The sequence below is a fragment of the Serinus canaria genome, chromosome 13 (assembly GCF_022539315.1).
Source record: "Serinus canaria isolate serCan28SL12 chromosome 13, serCan2020, whole genome shotgun sequence".
Taxonomy (NCBI): Eukaryota; Metazoa; Chordata; class Aves; order Passeriformes; family Fringillidae; genus Serinus; species Serinus canaria.
In genome coordinates, this window is record NC_066327.1 from 1380420 (window position 1) to 1397775 (window position 17356).

The 17356-nt window shown below is 51.2% G+C and overlaps 1 protein-coding gene across 1 annotated transcript in view; it reads right to left on the reverse strand.

Moving 5' to 3' along the window:
* SIL1 (SIL1 nucleotide exchange factor) overlaps positions 1-6645 on the reverse strand; it is a 111631-nt gene extending 104986 nt beyond the window's left edge. The window contains exon 1 of the mRNA XM_018923986.3: positions 6476-6645. Coding sequence (XP_018779531.2) covers positions 6476-6630 — 155 coding nt within the window. The 5' untranslated portion in view covers positions 6631-6645. The remainder of the gene's footprint in view (positions 1-6475) is intronic.
* Positions 6646-17356: the final 10711 nt, after the last annotated feature.

Consider the following 17356-nt stretch of genomic DNA (forward strand, 5'->3'; position numbering starts at 1 on the left):
GCATGTCACAGGATTAAATGAGCAGCTGTGACACGAGGGGATCCATTACACAACAGCCACAATGAGCACTGGGACCCCAAGGCACTAACACCACTCAGCAACATCGGGCAACAACCACAGAAATACAGCAAATGCAGCTGTAGGATCCTTTAGGATCCTTCCTAAAGGAAAAATATGGTGGTGAAAGGGCATTGGGAGTGATGTAACAGAGCTGGCACATGGAGCAGCTGGGGAAGAAGACCCTGACAAGGCTCTGTGGGGCCAGACTGTTGAAAGCAAGGCAAGCACAGCACTCAAGCACCAGCCCAGTGCTCTCCTACCCCCTCACCAAAGCCTCTGTAGGGATCAACAACTCTCAGCCACTCACCTGCACACCCCCAAATACTCTCCCATCAGGAGACTCTGGCTTTGTGCTTCCCAGGCCGTGGCAAAGCCACTCCTGACAGTTAAGAGCAGCACAAGCAGCTGTCAGAGAGGATGGAGATTGCTGAGGCTCCGCAGCCTTCCCGAGGTGGGAGCAATCCTCGAGTGCCACTATCATCAGGCAGTGGGAGCACATCAGGAGCAGGGCAGACAGAGGCTGAAAATGAGCAAGCTTCACACTCCCAGGTATTGCAGGAAATATGCTCATCCTCAGCTCATCAGCCCCCTTTGAACACAGCCAGAATGAGGTCTGAACATTAAAAACACACCAGAGTGCTGCTCCCAGTCTGCTGGAGGAAATAAAGGGAGGGGGATGTCTGAAAGGGAAGAGGGGCCACAGCACAGGCACCTCTGGAAGTGCCCTGCTTCTGCAGTTCAAGGTTAAACACCTCCTTTGCACTCATCTCTGAATCTGCCTCTCTTTAAAGCTGCACCAGGTAATTAGAATCATTATAACTATTATTAGACCATAATATTATTATAGCATTTTTGCTACACTTGACATCTGTTGGCTGATAGATTTAACTGGTACATAAGAAATAACTGTGCAGAGATTTCTTGCAAATGAGCACCAACACGGAAGACATTAAAGCATTCTGCATTCAAAAAGTTAATTTTATGGAAGGACACTTGAAATAAAAATTCTAAAATTAAGTTAAACCTTTAAAACCTGTCGTTAAACAAATTATTTGGGCTTTAAGTAGGCAACCATTTAAAAAATCCTGACTTTTATTTAGATGCTGAAAGACATATATGTTGCTTGGTATCTCCTTCAGATCAACATATGCATCTTTTTCCCATATACTCCAGAGATTTCTAAATCATCCTTCCATCTTCCTTTCCCTCTCTCTGCAGCAGGCACTTGAATTATTTGGGCAGAGTCTGACTGCACAGGGAACCAGTATAATCAGGGCTCTTACAACCTGCTGTCTGCAAATCCTATAGAATTATCAGCAAACACACATCTAGAATAAAATACAGCTTCCTGCAGCCCATGAAGCCCGAAGGGCTTTGCAAACTAGACTTGGGATGCAATTTATCCACCACTGAGATTCAGCTGTAATCCAGAGTGGAACACAACCTTTCTATTCATATTTAACTACAGCACACAGCCCCCTGGAGAAAAGTGAGGAAGAATCCAACAGAAGACATTGAAGGTTTTAGGGAGACTGAATTTTATCCCCTGGAACTGAAATTAGGTCAGGGCATCCACCAAGTTGGACACAATGATGCTTGTAGGTGCCTTCCAACTCAGAATATTCCATGAGTCCATGACTCTACCATCAGCCATGGACCAATACGGGAAAACAAAGAGGGCACAGTGTCTCCATCCTGTTGATGGTGTCCCTGAAGCACAGGTGGAGTGAACAGCTGGGTACCACAAGTTACCAGCCTGGAGAGGAGGAAGACATGAAGGCCACAGAGGAATCCTGTGTTGTTCTTAAACTTGGTAGGGCCCAAATTTCACCCCCCAGTTACACCCATGTGCAAAGAAAGATGGAATAGCACTTCAGAAAAGGACCAATTCTTGAACTTCAGGCAGCTGAGCCCAGCAGCTCAGTATTCACAGAACTTGGGGAGGGTAGAGCTGTTCCTACTTGGGCAGAGACATCTGCTCCGGTGAAATCTATTTCAGCTCAAGTAACTCCTCTTCCTTAAACAGTTGGCACTGAGGTGACAGCAGAGGCCTGGGTGCAGTGAGGTATCCTGCAACCACACCCACCGTGACACACTATTTAGGAATAAAAATGAATGTCATTAATTTCTCCAGAACAAGTAGTTTTCTCTTTTCCAGAGAAGAGCAACCACACAAGGGACTTGGAATTGCTTGAGTAGAAAAATGCATTTTTGCTACTTTAGCCGCACACAGACAAGCCCAGCTCTCACTGAGGAGAGACCTATGGAGAGAAAAGGGGAGCGGGAGATGCTGGACACAACTTCCCCCACTCACAGCCCACTGCTGAGGCATCTCTGAGTGGGAAGCAGGGCTGAGGATTGTCTCGGAGCTATGCCAGCCCCAGCAAGCATCAGCAAGAAGCCCCAGGTGAACAAAGTTCATGAAAGCTCTTAAAATCATCTCAGCCTTCAGAAGGAGAGCAAAATCCCTCCCTACAGAGACTGGCCCATCACACCTCTGACCAGCACAAAGCAGGTTTTTCACTCTATCCATTTGATGCTTTCAATAGCCAGAGGAGCTGGGTCTGGGCAAGCTCATCTTCATGAGGCCCAGTGCTCATTAATAAGAAAAAAAAAGACCAACCAAAGCAACTCAACCCAACACACTTGAGGGGTAGCCATCAGCAATTCCCTGTCACCACAAGACAAATCCTTGTGTATGAGCCCTGGGAGCTCAGCCCAGGTCTGCTTCTGCTCAACCTTTCCATTAATAGTTTGAACAACGAAGAGAAAGCACTTTTATAAAACCTGAAAGGATGCCCAGGAGTTAAGAGCTGGAGGCACTCTGGAGGTCATGATCGGAATTGATAAACTGAAGAAAAGTTCCCAAAACACCCACAAATCAATAGAAAGAAAAGCAAGAAAAACAATGCAAAGAAGTGCACTTGGAAACAGCACAGAGATCAAGCACACAGAGTCCAGGGCAAAGCTCTCCAGACAAAGGGAACCTGGGGAAAACTGGGGACCAGACTAAATGTGCCAGCGCTGTGACACCACAGTTTCAAAGAGCTGAACACCCCTCTGTGATCCAGGAACATAAAATACTCAATCTGGGCTCTGTGCTGGGTATCAGCTCTGAGTTACAGACAACCCAGAGGGTCTGGGCAGCCAGCAGAGCAGTCAGCAGTATAAAACATGCTGCCCCATACTAGCTGTGGAGGGGTTTCTCCATCCCTGCTCCCTCCAGGGCCAGTACCAGCTCTCAGACTTTTACAGGGTTTACTTACAAGGACAACCAGCCACAGGACTCCTTGCTCTATGAAGGCAAGAGACAAACTGGCTGCTCAGTTTGCTGCATGGACAAGTTAGATGAGCTGTCAGGCTCTGAAAGTGGGATTCCATCAAGGCCCAGAGGGAACTGGGCCCTGTCCAGATCTCTGCCACCATCCACCACTGTCCAGCCTAGAGCCAAGTATCTCTCACCTGGCTCAGGACAGGGGCATGGACAAGAAGGCTGTTCCGGCCCTGTATTTCCTTTTAGCATCCTCCATCTGGCTACTCCTACAGCAGTGACAAAGCCAAATGAACAGCCTTCTCTTCCCAAAAATACAACAGAGCTCCTCATCCTGCTGAGGGGCACCCACACAACACAGACCCAGCACCACTGTGACCGTTTCCATTCACACCTTCCTTAACCCTCACAAACAAAGCTCATCAAGCTTCATTTGCCACCTCGCTGCTGCAGCAGAGAAGCCAGGGAATGGGATGCTGCCTTGGGGAAGGGCATGGCTTCCCAGCTTCCCTCCTCCCCTCCCACCCCACACAGCCCCACCAACTTCTGCACTGCCTGAAGCCCAGAGGGGCCATCACCCAGCCCTGCCTACCCCAGACACCTTAATTTGAGGGGACAGTTGTTGAAAGCCATTGAAGTCATTGCTACAAGGTTTTACAAAGCAGGTGACAGCAGCTGGTGCCACCAGAACACAGCTGCACCAAACCCAGCCAGCAGCTTGGGAGAAACCCAGCAAGGGGGCAAAAGCTACAAATCTCACGCAAAAGCAGGGCTTAGCTCTCAAGAACATTTCAGGTTTCCCAAAGACTCAGAGGGATTTGGAGTTTTGCTGAGCTGCCTCATGGACCACAGCCAAAATGGATCTGACAAAGCCACGGTGAGCAGGCGCCGTCTCCCTTGGCAGGGCTGCTTCCCAGAGATCCCCAGCCTTGTGTCACTTCCCACTGCAGGTGCTAAGAATATCTGCGTGTTCATAAAAAATAGCAACCAGCTATTGAGAACTTAACAAAGTGCTCCACAAATCTTAATTAAAGCTGATTCACCTCCCTTCCGAGCCCTAGTTGAGTGTTATTTCTCAGAGGAGAACGCTGAGTGTAAGAGCTGAGGTGGGTTACAAAAGCCACGGAGGGAGTCAGTAGCACAGAGGATTAGCACATGGAAAGGCTGACTGTTATCCCTAAATTTATCCAATAACCCACTGCCTCACAAATTCTCAAGGTATGGCTGCTGTGCTTTCAACCCCATCTGCCCAACACAAGCAGAAGCAGACAGAGACAGGTTTGGGGGTGCTGGAATTTTGCAAGTGTTTTATTGCTCAGGCTAAAGGAATTCTCCACTGTAAGAATGAAGAAGGTGGCAGTAGCACCAGCACCACTGCTCTTGTGCTGCTTCAGGACACAGGGACAACACTGTGGGTTCAAAGGCTGTTCTGACAGTTCACGAGGAATTGTTTCCAGCTGATTTCTTCCCAAGAATCGTATTTGTATCCTTCCAAATTTAGTAAATACATTGTCACACAGACAGCAGCCTCCAGGAACTCACAACACTGCTCTCCCACCTCTGGTAGCTGGACTCCTATGCTGAAGTTTCTGGGACAGTATTTTGGATACTTCCACCATAAAAATGGCCTAGAGGCTGCTGAAAAACAAAGTGGACCAGACTGGGTCTTTTTAAGGCGGGGCTGGGGAAAGAAAGAGAAACTTAGAAGTGCGTCCCTTAACAATGCTACTCCCAGAGAACAAATAAATTCAAATGATCACAGGGAGCAGGAGCACTGCGGCTGTAAATGACAGGGCGTGTCATCATCTTCCAACCTCTTCTGGACACTTATCTGCACTTAAAAGGCTTCTGCCAGGCTGTGCACGGGCCAGCCTCTTCCACAGACAGCTCCACCACAGAAATGCCTCTGCAGATTACCCTCCTTAGGCAGGCACACTGAGCAGCACCAGTGCAGGTAGCTCTGCCTCTCTGCTGTACTCAGACTGGGATAGTTCTAGTAGAGAAACATTGCAGAATAACTTGGCATTAATAAATTGTGTCTATAGAACTTGGTGTAAACCCAGACCCTCCTGAAGGCAGGCAGCGTCAGAGCTCTGACAAAGATCATTCCTAATGCAAGTGTTAGTCAACCACTGAACTTAAAACATTTTAAGGCAACATTCCAAACAGTGCTTATATACAAAATCCCGTTTGCTCAGTATTCCCTTCCTGGCCTTGTGGAATGCATTGTTTCACCAGTTTTCCAGCCAGAGAACCATATGCAGGCTTGTACCAAAACAATTAAAACAGTTTTAAAATTCAGACCTCGTGTTACAGAGCGCACACCCTGAAAAAACATCCATTTCAATATCCCAGAGCTACTCCAAATTTTCCAGCACGTTTTTATTCCACAGCAGCCTGGGCACACAGCAGGCCAGAGGTCACGCAGCCCAGCCTCGTTCTCCAGGCAGGATCCAAACTGTGCCCGTTGGGGGAAACTCACGTGTAAATATTTTTGTTTAAAACCCCTGAGTGTAAGGGACCCCTACCCTGCCCCGACTGTGTGCCTAAGTGCCTCTCACAGGGCCTGCGCTTGGGGTCCCTGCTGCAACACTCCAGCCGCACAGGCTGCCTGTCCTGCCAGGCCTGCCGAGCCCCCGGGGCCGCACACGCACCGTCCCCAACGGCCCGGCCAGGGCCGCTCTGAGGGGAACCGTGCCGGCGGGCAGCCCCCACCCTGGCGAGGCCTCACCGCCGCCTCCGCTCGCGCGAGGGCAGAGTAGAGGAGGCAGCGGCCGGTACCCCCGGGCCGGGACTAGGGCTCTGGCCCGGATCGCGGGGCCCTGACCCAGAGCTACCGCCCGGGCCTCGCGGGGCGCCAGCAACACCGCCCCCCGCGACCCCCCCCCCACCCGACTCACCGCTCCGCACTGCGCACGCTCCGCCCGGCCCCAGCCGCCCCGCCCTGGCCCCTCTCCAGCCAATCAACGCCGTCCTTGGACGAGCTCCTGCCATTGGCCCCGCCTCTGGCCTCGCCCGACCCACTCCGCACGGCCCCTTTTGGCCACACCCCCTGACCCGTCCCGTTCTGTCAGCACCGCCCTTGGCACCGCCCCCTGATCGTCGTCCCCGCCCTCTAATCTTTCTTCCTTCCCCAACCCCCACCTCGCAGCCTCGCCTGTGCCCCGTGAGGCGGCAGTGGCAGCGGTGTCCTGGGCCTGCTGTATCCCGGGCTGGGTTCGCCGGCCTGAGCCTGAGCCTGAGCCTGAGCCTGAGCCTGAGCCTGAGCCTGAGCCGTGTCCCGGGCCGATCTGAGCCATGTCCCGGGCTGGGTTCGCCCTGCTCAGCCGTGTGCCGGGTCGGGTCCCGGAAGCCAGGGCTGCGCTGGGAGGGCAGGAGCCTCCCTGGCTGTGGGAACGGCCTGTCCCGGGCAGCGGGCAGCGGGCAGCAGCCCCGTCCTGCAGGAGCTGTCCCTCGGGAGGGAACAGACGGGACTGTCTGGTTTGGTGCGCCTCTGTGCATCTCTGAATTTCTCCGTGGAAAGGGTGGTCAGGCCTTGGCAGGAGCTGCCCAGGGAAGTGTTGGAGTCCCCTGCCCTGGAGATGTCCGAGGAAGGGCTGGAGGTGGCACCCAGTGCTCTGGGCTGGTGACAAGGTGGGGATATCTGGTATGGGTGCCTGGGATCAGGAGGGAATATTTGCAATGAGCTGGATATGTTGGCTTTACACATCACATCGTCCCTGTCACAGGCTACTTCAGCACCCCCTTTATTTTTCACAGGTTTTGAGGAAGGTAGTGAGGTTTCAGGTAAACACAAGTGCGTAAATTCTCAGTCTTGGCACCCCTGGCTGATGCTGAAGTGAGGTGAGAAAGAGAAGGCACAGGGAGCTCACTGGTCCCCTCACCTCATTCACTCAAAGCACTTTGCTGATTAAAATCATGCCAAAGCATTTCCCACCCCTCTCCCGACTGCGACTGAGTGATGGCATTGCAGAGATGATGGAAAATCAGCCATGAGCTGTGCAGCCCTCCCTGGTGAGGGCTGAGCTGTGGCTGAGGAACAGGCCATGGTATCCACTGCACAGCAGCCAAAACCAACATGCCAGCCCCAAAATTAAACCTGCAATGCTTAATCATCTAGTGAAAGATGCTCAGTGACATCACGGGGACCTGTCCCTGCACCACTGTCCCCACGGCTCTGTTCACCCATGCTGTGTTTCACTGGGTGGCACCCACAGAGATCCTGGAGGCACGAGGTTGACTGTAAGCAAATCTCAGCTCTCCTTGCCAGTAATTGAATATTTTCAATCTTTCCAGGTTGGTTGTAAACATCTCAAAAACATAATCTGGAATCAAATCCCTCAAAGCCTGTCAGGAGAGCACCAGAGCTTTATTGATGTTTATGATTTTTGTTGGGGTTTATGGTTTATCAGGCAGCTACATGATTGCTGCCTAGGTGTAACTCCTGGCCTTTGGATGGGGGAAAAGTACTTCAGCCTCTTGCTCCTCCTTTTGGGCTCCACACACCAAACCCAAGGCTGGCAGCCAGGGAGGACTGGTCTCTCTGCTTGCAGCCCAGGAGCCAAATGTCAGCTGGGGCAGTGGGAAGAGGATTTTCTCCCTGCTTGTCTCAGGGTGCTGGCACACCAGCCACCAGGCACTTTGGAAGCCTCACTGAGATGCTCAGTCCATCCAGAGAGGAGCCCTGCTGCATTCCTGGGCAATCCCAACCGAATCCCACATCTGAAACATATCCCACATCTGTGAGATAAAATACACTCTGCATGTATTACCTTCTGCATCTGGAGTTCCTCTCTTCGGTCTGATGGGGTGGAGGGCTTTTTCAAAAGGTACTAGAGAAGATGGGTGCGAGAGAGTAATTTGGGACTGGGAGTAATTTTTCATCAGTATACTTAAAGACAATCACAGCACTAGGAGGGAGGCCTAATTGTGGAGTTGTGTAATTAGTTTTTATGTCACTGCAATTATTCTGTTGGCTACATATAAAGAACATGGGAAAATGCAGCACTTAATTTTAAATCAAGACTTGATTCTCTTTTAGTAGGTAATTGATGTTGATCACATCACTTAGCAGCGACTATAAAATGTGCTGTTTAGATTGTAAAAGGATGGAGAAAAGGACTAAGCAGATAGGTAATTGATGAATCGCGGGCAGCGTTGGTGGGAGGCAGCAGGAATCCTTCAGCTGCCTCTGTCTGCAGCTGCTCCTGAGCTTCCTTAGTGCCCAGGGCTTTAACAGGCACTGAGCCCCTGTCCTGGTCCCACAGCATTGCTCTGTCCTGGACAGCAGCGGAACAGGGCAACTGCTCTTCGTGGAATTGATCCCTCCTGGTTCAACCCTCTCCTTTAAGGAATCTGGATTTTCTTCATGGAATTGATCCCTCCTGGTTCAACCCTCTCCTTTAAGGAATCCGGATTTTCTTCATGGAATTGATCCCTCCTGGTTCAACCCTCTCCTTTAAGGAATCCGGATTTTCTTCATGGAATTGATCCCTCCTGATTAAACCCCTTCCTTTAAGGAATCCAGATTTTCTTCAGGAAAAGGTGTGTGGGTTTGTTCCCAGGACTGCCATATGCTTGTCTGGAGCCACCAGGCTCCTCTCTTCTCAAGGCTGTTTGGCTTCTCCAGTAGCTCCATTGTGGCAGTGTGTCCCAAATTTGGTCACAAATGAAATTACCTGACTGGTGCTAAACACTCCCAGATACATAATTGGACATTTAAGTCCAAAAGCAAAATTAAGTCACAAGGTGCCAATGCTGTGAAGCCTCACAGCGTTGCCCCTTGACAGGTAACTCTTGGTTTTTGTGATATTTTCATACTAAAAGTACCTGCAAGTAGTTTTGGTTGGGGGAAGACCCAGAGACAAGCCATGGATGCTGTTTAACACAGCAAGGCAGAGACATGCAGAGGGTTCGGTTGCCCTTTTCCCTCTGGAAGGATGCCAGGACGAGCAGGATGAGGTGTCTCTCCTGGGTACAAAGCAAACTCCACAGGCTGCAGGATTCTTGAGGTCACATTTCCAGGTGGCAGGTCTAGGCTTTGCACTTGCACAAAAATAGATGGATTTGTGGCCAGACAAGCCACTGCATAAAGTCCTACCAAGATTTTTAAGTGAAACACTTTTCCCCTCCAGCCTTTCCTTCCCCTGAACCATTTTTGAGTGCTGTAGCAAAATATGAGATGGAATTTGGGCTCCAGTGGGCGTAATTGTTGAACAGCCTGCCCCGGCCGGCCTCACGGCTGCCAGAGCGCTGCCCACAGCCACTTTCCTGCTGACACAATGCAATGCATTTTTACAGCCCAAGACATGAGTCATGACCCAGCCTGAGTTCAGAGCAGAGTGTTTTTGGAGTACATGTGACTCCAAAGAGGCCAGAGGGGAACCCTGGGCTTGAGATAGGATAGCATCACAGCTGCAGAGTTTCCCCAATCACTTTTAAAAATGCTTTTTCTCACCCATTTTGTGTGCTGGGACATGAAAGCTATTGCAAGACCTGCCACGTCAGCATCAGCCTCTCTGAATTGCTGTGAAGATCAGATAGGTCCATCTTACAGTTTCTTATCACCACCAGCACAAATCCTATTTCATTCATTGCCAAAAAAAGAGACTCATCCAAGGGCTTTTGCCATCAGTCCTTTGGAGGCTCTGGAGCCATCAGTGGGATGCGATGAGCCCAGGGGCCATCCCTGCTCTAGAAGCGCTCTGCCGGCGGGGGTGCAGCTCGAGGTGCACGGGTGAGCTGCTGCCCACGCAGCAGTGGCACAGCTCGGGGTCAGCGCCCGCCGGGTGACAGCCCCTGACGGTTCCTCTGCCGTGTCCCCAAGACAGCTCTGTCCCCGTGGGAGCTCCAGCTGCGGGGCGGAGGGCGGGCTGTGCCTGGGTGAGACGGGTGATGCCGGGGGCTGCTGCCTTTCACCCCCGGTTAATAACGGCGCCGGTCGGCACCACCAGGTGCTTCGCCGCACGCAGGGCCCCCGGGCTGCCCTCGCTCGCTCCCGCCTGGTACCAGCTTTGGATTAAATCAGCGGAGCCAACACAGTGATCAATTCCCAGCGCTCTCTTCCGGAGCCGGGCACAAATGAGGGTAAAGCAAGGAGGAGAATAAAGCCCGGAGTGAGAGCACAGGGACCTGCAGGTACAGGAGGGGTGTGAAGGGAAACTCAAGTTTTCAGTGCCACCAGCTCAGCTGTGACCAGGCAGGGACAGCGACCCCAGGGACGCTTTTCTAGAAGCCATCATGCCAAATGATCTGGGCAGGGGCCTTCATGGATGCTCAAGCAGGGATTTGGCTGAAAAATTGGCCAGCACACAGGGCAGACAGCAAGAGGACAGTTCAATCCCCTGCCTCCTCCCCATGGAACAGAGCCTGGTCACAGACACACAGTCCTGGTTATTCCCCAGCAGAGTCAGACTCCCTTGGCCTGGGGGCAGTCAGTCCCTCCCAGGGCTGAAGGTTTCAGATCACTGGACAGCCATGGGCAGCACCCATCCTTGCCTCTCTGGCTGCCTCCCCCAGGAGCCACATCCTGGCTGCCATCTCCTCATCACTGTATTTGAAGCATGTCCACATCACAGCACAGACGGGCTCAGGAGCAAGGGCAGGGACAATTAATAAAACACCTCTCCTAAGGTGGAAATACAAGACCACCTATCTCAGCAGTGTCACACCACTAAAGGAGAGGGTATGGTTATGAGCCATTATTCCCTGCACAAATGGGCTTTAAATCATCATCTATCACAAGCACACAGCACTGGATGTTCCAAAGGTGTCCAACAAAGCCTTTGTGGCTCCTTTCCACCATGGCACGGGTGACCACAGTGCCCATCACCTGGAGATCCTTACAGAGCCTCCACACCCACACTCGGCTGCTGCTGTGGGAAGAAATCAGCCCTGTCAAACATCATCAAGACCAAATGTGCTGCTTGGGGGTCTCAGGTCCATCTCCCTGGGGTGGGATCACAGGAGGGCAGGGCTCCCCAGCTGCCCCACCCCTCCTGGCCTGGCAGGGGAATTGGGTTGTTATGGAGCAGCAGTGCCGGAATTGAAAGCCTTTTTCCTTCTGGAAGCCCTTGAGGCTGCCAGTCTCAGCTGAGCCGCCGCTTGCCAACAGTTTTTCATTTCTTCTCTGTTTCATCTAAACTTTCCATTGGGTTCCTCATCCATCTGAGCTGCAATGATAAATATGGAAATAAAGAGGCATTTACAGCTCCTGTCTTGGGCTGGTTTTGCGTACAAACAAGCTGTGCTCACAGCAACCTCCTCTCCACAGTGCTGCTTCCGGAGCAGCAAGATGTGCCCAGGACTCAGTGGGGTGAAGGATTCGGGGGAAATCCCTGGGTCACTGTGGGGAGAAAACTGCAGCAAAAGGGATGGGACAAGCAAGACCCATAGGGACTTCTGTCAAGGAGTAGAAGGGAAAGAACAACAGCTGAAGAGCTGGATGTGGAAGTATGAAGAAAGGCTTTAATTTGCACAGAATCTCTTAATCCATTAATCACAAGGACATTTGTGTATGAAAACACCCTCTCATTTAATACTATCTCAGATTTGTCCAAGAAAGTAATAACTGTTTGTCAGGGGAGTGGGAGGGGCAAGGTGGGACAGGCAAAGGCCATGGGCTTGTTTCCAGGGAGAGAAGATCAGCCATTAACAGTGTGAGGCCAACACAAGCTGCCCAGGAGCAGCCATGAAAAGCACTGGCAGCCCAGGAGTCACAGTGGCACTGGGGACACTAGTCCACTGAAGGAGGATGCCCCAGTGCCTCTTGGCTCTCTGGAGGTTGCCTGCAAAGGCTGGACAAATTTGCCTGGGTGCCTGGAACAGAGTGTTTGGGGAGACTCTGACATCTTCCCTTCCCCTCCACCACAGTCCCTTCCTCTCCATTCATGCTACTCCAGTGTTCCTTTCCTCGCCCCACAGAGCTGGGGGTGTGAGAATCATCCTGGAGGCAGGGGGAAGCTCTGGCAGCATAGCATGGACTGATCCATCCCCTGATCTTCACCTGATGCTTCTCTCGGGTTTAACCTATTCTGCTTTAATCCCGCATGCTTTCCCAGCAAAGCCAGCCTTGCACCAGACCAGGCAAAGTCTCCTCGTGTACCATCATGGTCCCACAGACCTCAGAATTCCCTGCCAGCCAGCAGGTGAGCATAATATCTACAAACCCAGCTGCCTTCCTGGAGCTGTTACCTGTGTTCCTCAAGGGAGGAAAATAGGAAAAATTAGTATGTGGCTTCTTCCTCGAGAAATCAATGCGATCTCAACTCACTGTGAAGTTCCCTGACTGTTAGAGATGCTGCACTGGTAAAAACTAACCCTCAGAGGAGAAAGGGTGGGAAAAAAGAAAGAAAAATAAATTCCAGTGACTAGACAAGTCTAAAATGTTGCAGAAGACTAAACTGCCAGGGCTGGGGTTGTTTGGAAGTCCCAGAGTGGAGAGGGCTGTGCAGTCCAGCTGTTTATCACCCCACCAAGAATCAGCTGTTATTGTTAATTCTAATTAGAGCTGTTGGGTAAAAATGTAATCAAGAGTTTCCATTAGGAAAAAAAAAAAAAAAAGACATGTAATCTAAATTAAAAAATTTGTTTTTTAAGAAAGGGAGTAAACGTTGAAAATTTTCTAACAACTCATTTCAGCATTTTCAAGATGAAAAGGGATGTATTTTTGCTGTGAAATGCATCATCAATTCAAATGTGTTTTATCTTACAGTCTGAAGAGCAAAAAATAGTTTTCAAATCAAAGCAAAAATGGTATTTTTAAGCATTTTCTTTTAAAAAGCCTATCTGGGGGTTTCTGTCCTAATTAAGAATGATTACTGGTTTTCTTTTTTTTTTTTCTTAATGGAATAAGCTGTTTCTAGTTAGCTCTGCTCTAAAACACTGGGTTCATGTGCCTACCCATCTGTCCCCAGGAACTGACCCCAGCACTGTGCTCACACCTCCCCACTCTGCATGTCAGCACTGCCTGAAATCCCTGGGATTTGAGTCAGGCTTTATAAAACTTACAGAATTAAAACAAATTCCTTGCTGCTGGGAGACCTGGTGGGGCACTGGAAGGACACAGGTGTGTTTGGTGGGCCTTGTGCAAGTCTGAATTCCTAAGGCAGGCAGATTGTGGTGTCCATGCTCGGGCAAGGCAGCTGCAGCCCCTCCTTGTACGTTTGACCTCGTGGTTGATGCCATGGGATTGCCACAGATCCCAGCAGGGGTTTGCGTCCTGGGGGATCCTCTCCAAAGGATTAGCACATCACATTTATCACACTGAGACAGGAGCTTAGGATCTGTTAGATGAATAGCAGAGCTTGTGGTGTATGATCTGTCCTCTGGGCCTACCCAGAAGAGCACTGAAGGAGAGGACAGAAAACATGGGGGTTTAATAGGAGCTGGGAGCAGAAGCGGACAGCAGGGAAGGAGACTGGGCCAGGGAGAAGCTCAGAAGGAGGAGAGGAGGGTGGAAGAGGAAGGGAGCAAAGCACAAGGGCTCTGCCAGAGATTAAATGGAAAAAGAAATTGCTGTGCAGCAGTTTCAGCCCAGAACAGAGGGAGCTGCATGGGCTCCTCGAGCTGCCCGAGGGCATTTTAAACAACAAAACCAGCAGGCTCTGACAGGGCCAGGAGACCCAGGTGGGTGTGGAGGGGGGGATGGAGAAAGGGGCTGCAAGGTCTCAGAGGGAGGGCATGCTCCTCTAGCCACATCCAGAGTGGCACTGCCCTTGCTGCTGGTGCACCACCCCTCTGGCAGGCTGATCGGGGCTTATGTAACCTTTCCTGACTGCTCTTTCCTCCCAACCAAGTGAGGTTACTGCTCCAGCTCCCTGTAAGGGAACAGCCAGAGCAGCCTTTCCCCAAGCTGCCCAGAGGGACACAGCCAGCCCCAGCCTCTGAGACAGCTGAGCAGCAGATCCTGCCCCACTGCCATCCCCAGAGAGCTGTGCTGGCAGAGCTGGCACCCAGGATGTGGCACCAAGCCCCAGTGGGAGGCTGCAGGCCCTTGGCCAGGGAAGGGGATGGTTGGATCATGGGTTCTTCTTGCAGGGACCAACTAGTGGGTGAAACCTGGAGCACCAACTCACACATGGGAGCAGACACAGGGGATAACTCACTGCACCAGTGCTTTATGCACCTAACTCAAAATAAGATTTCTTTTTAAAAAGCATATCTAAGAAGAATGATTTTTTCTCTTTTTTTAAATTATTTTGAAGTTATAAATTATTGAAAGACTTCTCACTACTCTCCCAAATAATTATCAGGCAAAGAAAAGGCTGTTCTACCTTCAACAGTGCTTTGTAACAAATGAGTCAGATTCATTTTGCTCATGATTTGCCCTTGGCTCCCTTTGTCCATGTCTTGAACTACATCCTGGCTTGGTCTGATTAGCAGTGTCTCCTCGGAGGCAGAGGAGACCCTGCAAGAGCCGGAGGTATTGCAGGTCAAGATTAAAGTGCTCTGCATGCCATTCACTGTCAAAACTATAACTGGCTTAACTCACTGCAATTAGATGGCTCAGAGGTTACAGAGTAACAGCAGCAGTGTTTCAGTGCAGCTGATTAAAGCACGGCCCTGGCATTAAGGGATGTGATTAAAAGGCAGTGTCAGGGCTGAGACCTGGCAGAGGAGCTCAGCAGGCAGGGTTAAATCCACAGCTTCTTCTGGGGTTGGACACCCCAGGGCCTGGAAAGATCTCTAAGAATCAGCTGAGCCAGCTCAGCTTTTAGGTCTGGAATGCCATCTTGTGATGGCAGTGGGGAAGCGGAGGCAGAGGAGATGATGGAATTACAGAATGTGTTTGATCAGAAGAGACCATAAAAATAATTTTATTCCTCCCCCTGCTATGGCAAAGACACCTTACACTATCCCAGGCTACTCTGGCCTTGGACACTTGCAGGGATCCAGGGGCAGCCACAGCTGCTCTGGGCACCCTGTGTCAGGGCCTGCCCACCCTGCCAGGGAACAATTCCTAATTCCCAATATCCCATCCATCCCTGCCCTCTGGCAGTGGAAGCCATTCCCTGTATCCTGTCCCTCCAGCCCTTGTCCCCAGTCCCTCTCCAGCTCTCCTGGAGCCCCTTTAGGCCCTGGTAGGGGCTCTGAGCTTTCCCTGGAGCCTTCTTTTGTCCAGGTGAGCACCCCCAGCTCTCCCAGCCTGGCTCCATGGCAGAGGGATTCCAGCCCTGGGAGCATCTCCATGGCCTCTCTGGACTTGCTCCAACAGCTCCATGTCCTTCTGATGCTGGAGCAGCCCTGCAGGGGGATCTCACAAGGGCAGAGTAGAGGGGGACCATCCTCCCCCCTCACCTGCTGCCCACTCATCTGTGGGTGCAGCCCAGCACAGAGGAGTTTCTGGGCTGCCACTGCGCATTGTTGGCTCATGTCCAGCTTTCCATCATATCCTCCAAGTCCTTCTCTCCTGGTTAATGAGCTCTTCTCCCAGTCTGTGCTCATGTGTGGGGTATCCCTGACCTGGGTGCAGCACCTCAAAGAGTGCTGAATCTCCCAAAACAGGAAAAGGCACCATGGAGGCCATGGCTACCCCACCACCTCTGCTGTGTGGGAGCCGAGCAAGGCTGGTGTCACTCATAGGGCACTGCAAGCACCAACACCCACAAGGTGTCATCATCACAGTCCCCAGCCATGACAGACCACCAGGGGGATAAAAGTTCTCACCAGAGCCTGAATGTGCTTGGCTGTGGGGCTGGAGGTGACCACCATGGTAAATGACAATGTACATCCACAAATCTTTTCTTCCATAGGTTTACTGAATTTTCTTCCTCTTCCCACGGTACTGTTCTGTCTTTTTCTCCAGTGACTGACGTTGTGGCCAAATGGTGTTGAGCCAAAATCTGATTGGTACAGAAGGATCACAGTACCAAACCTGTAGTGCCAGAGCTGGAGGTGAGCAGTGACGTGGGGCAGGCAGTGAGCCCTGGGCACGGGTGTGTTCAGGGCTGAGGGGACAGTAAAGGATCTCTCTTGCTTCCACAGAAGCTGCACACATCAGCTACACGGGGGATGTCCCACCCCAGGGACATGTATTTTGAAGCACTACAGTTCCATGCCAGCGCAGATCTCTTGAGTGGATGCACTGTGCCAGCAGACAGTGCTCATGTCCTGGTTTAACCCATCCTGCTAATTTATGGGAGCAAAATCACTCAGATGTAATTCCTCCTTTATGCTGTGACTGAACATGCACTCGACAGAGGTTACCCAGGCTTCTTTACCCAGAGGTTACCCAGGTTACCCAGGAGCCTGTTGAGTTGCTTTGAACACAAGCTGCAGGGCTGTGCTGGACTGCAGGGAGCTCAGGGGAGGCTGTGTCTAGACTAGAGGAACTCTCCTGAAGGCTTGCTGGGCTTTTGTTTTGTAGTAACTCATATCTCTAATCTGGCTTGGAACAAGGCATCTCAGTCCCTTCAGGCCCCACCACAACACTTGCAGGAGAAAAGGAGGCTCTGTTTAGTGGTCAGCAAGCCAAGATGAACAACAGGGATTGGCTGCAACTAAGGCAGAGAGCACATTCCTGTGACAGAAAAGGCCTTCACTCCCATGGCAGAGCTGCTGTGTTTCATCTGGTTTGATGCTTTTCACCCAAAGTTCACAAATGATGTGCAGGTCTTTGTTTGAGCCCCCTTCCAAGGCCGGCAAGCAGAGGAAAAACTGTGCACACTGAGGGAATCTATACTGGGAAGTGAGAGACTGGTCCTGGCACTGAGAGTTGCTGAGTTCTGGTATTTGGCATTCAGGAAGCTTTTGAAGTCTCTCCCCAATCCTGCTGAAAATGTCTTATTAAAAGAGACAAAGTATATTAATTTGGGCTCCATGCTGCACTAATGAATTAAACAGTTCCAAACTGAAGCTGTAGCTTAGGGTCTTGGGAGAGTCATCATCCATTCCTGTGTGGGCACGTGCCCTTGGCCATGGGCAGTGAGACCCCCAGGAACAAGAACATGAAATTCTCTGTGTCTGCTCTTACCTGTCTCTCCCCCAGACAGGTTTTGCTGTGCTGCACTGGGCATAGCTGGGAAA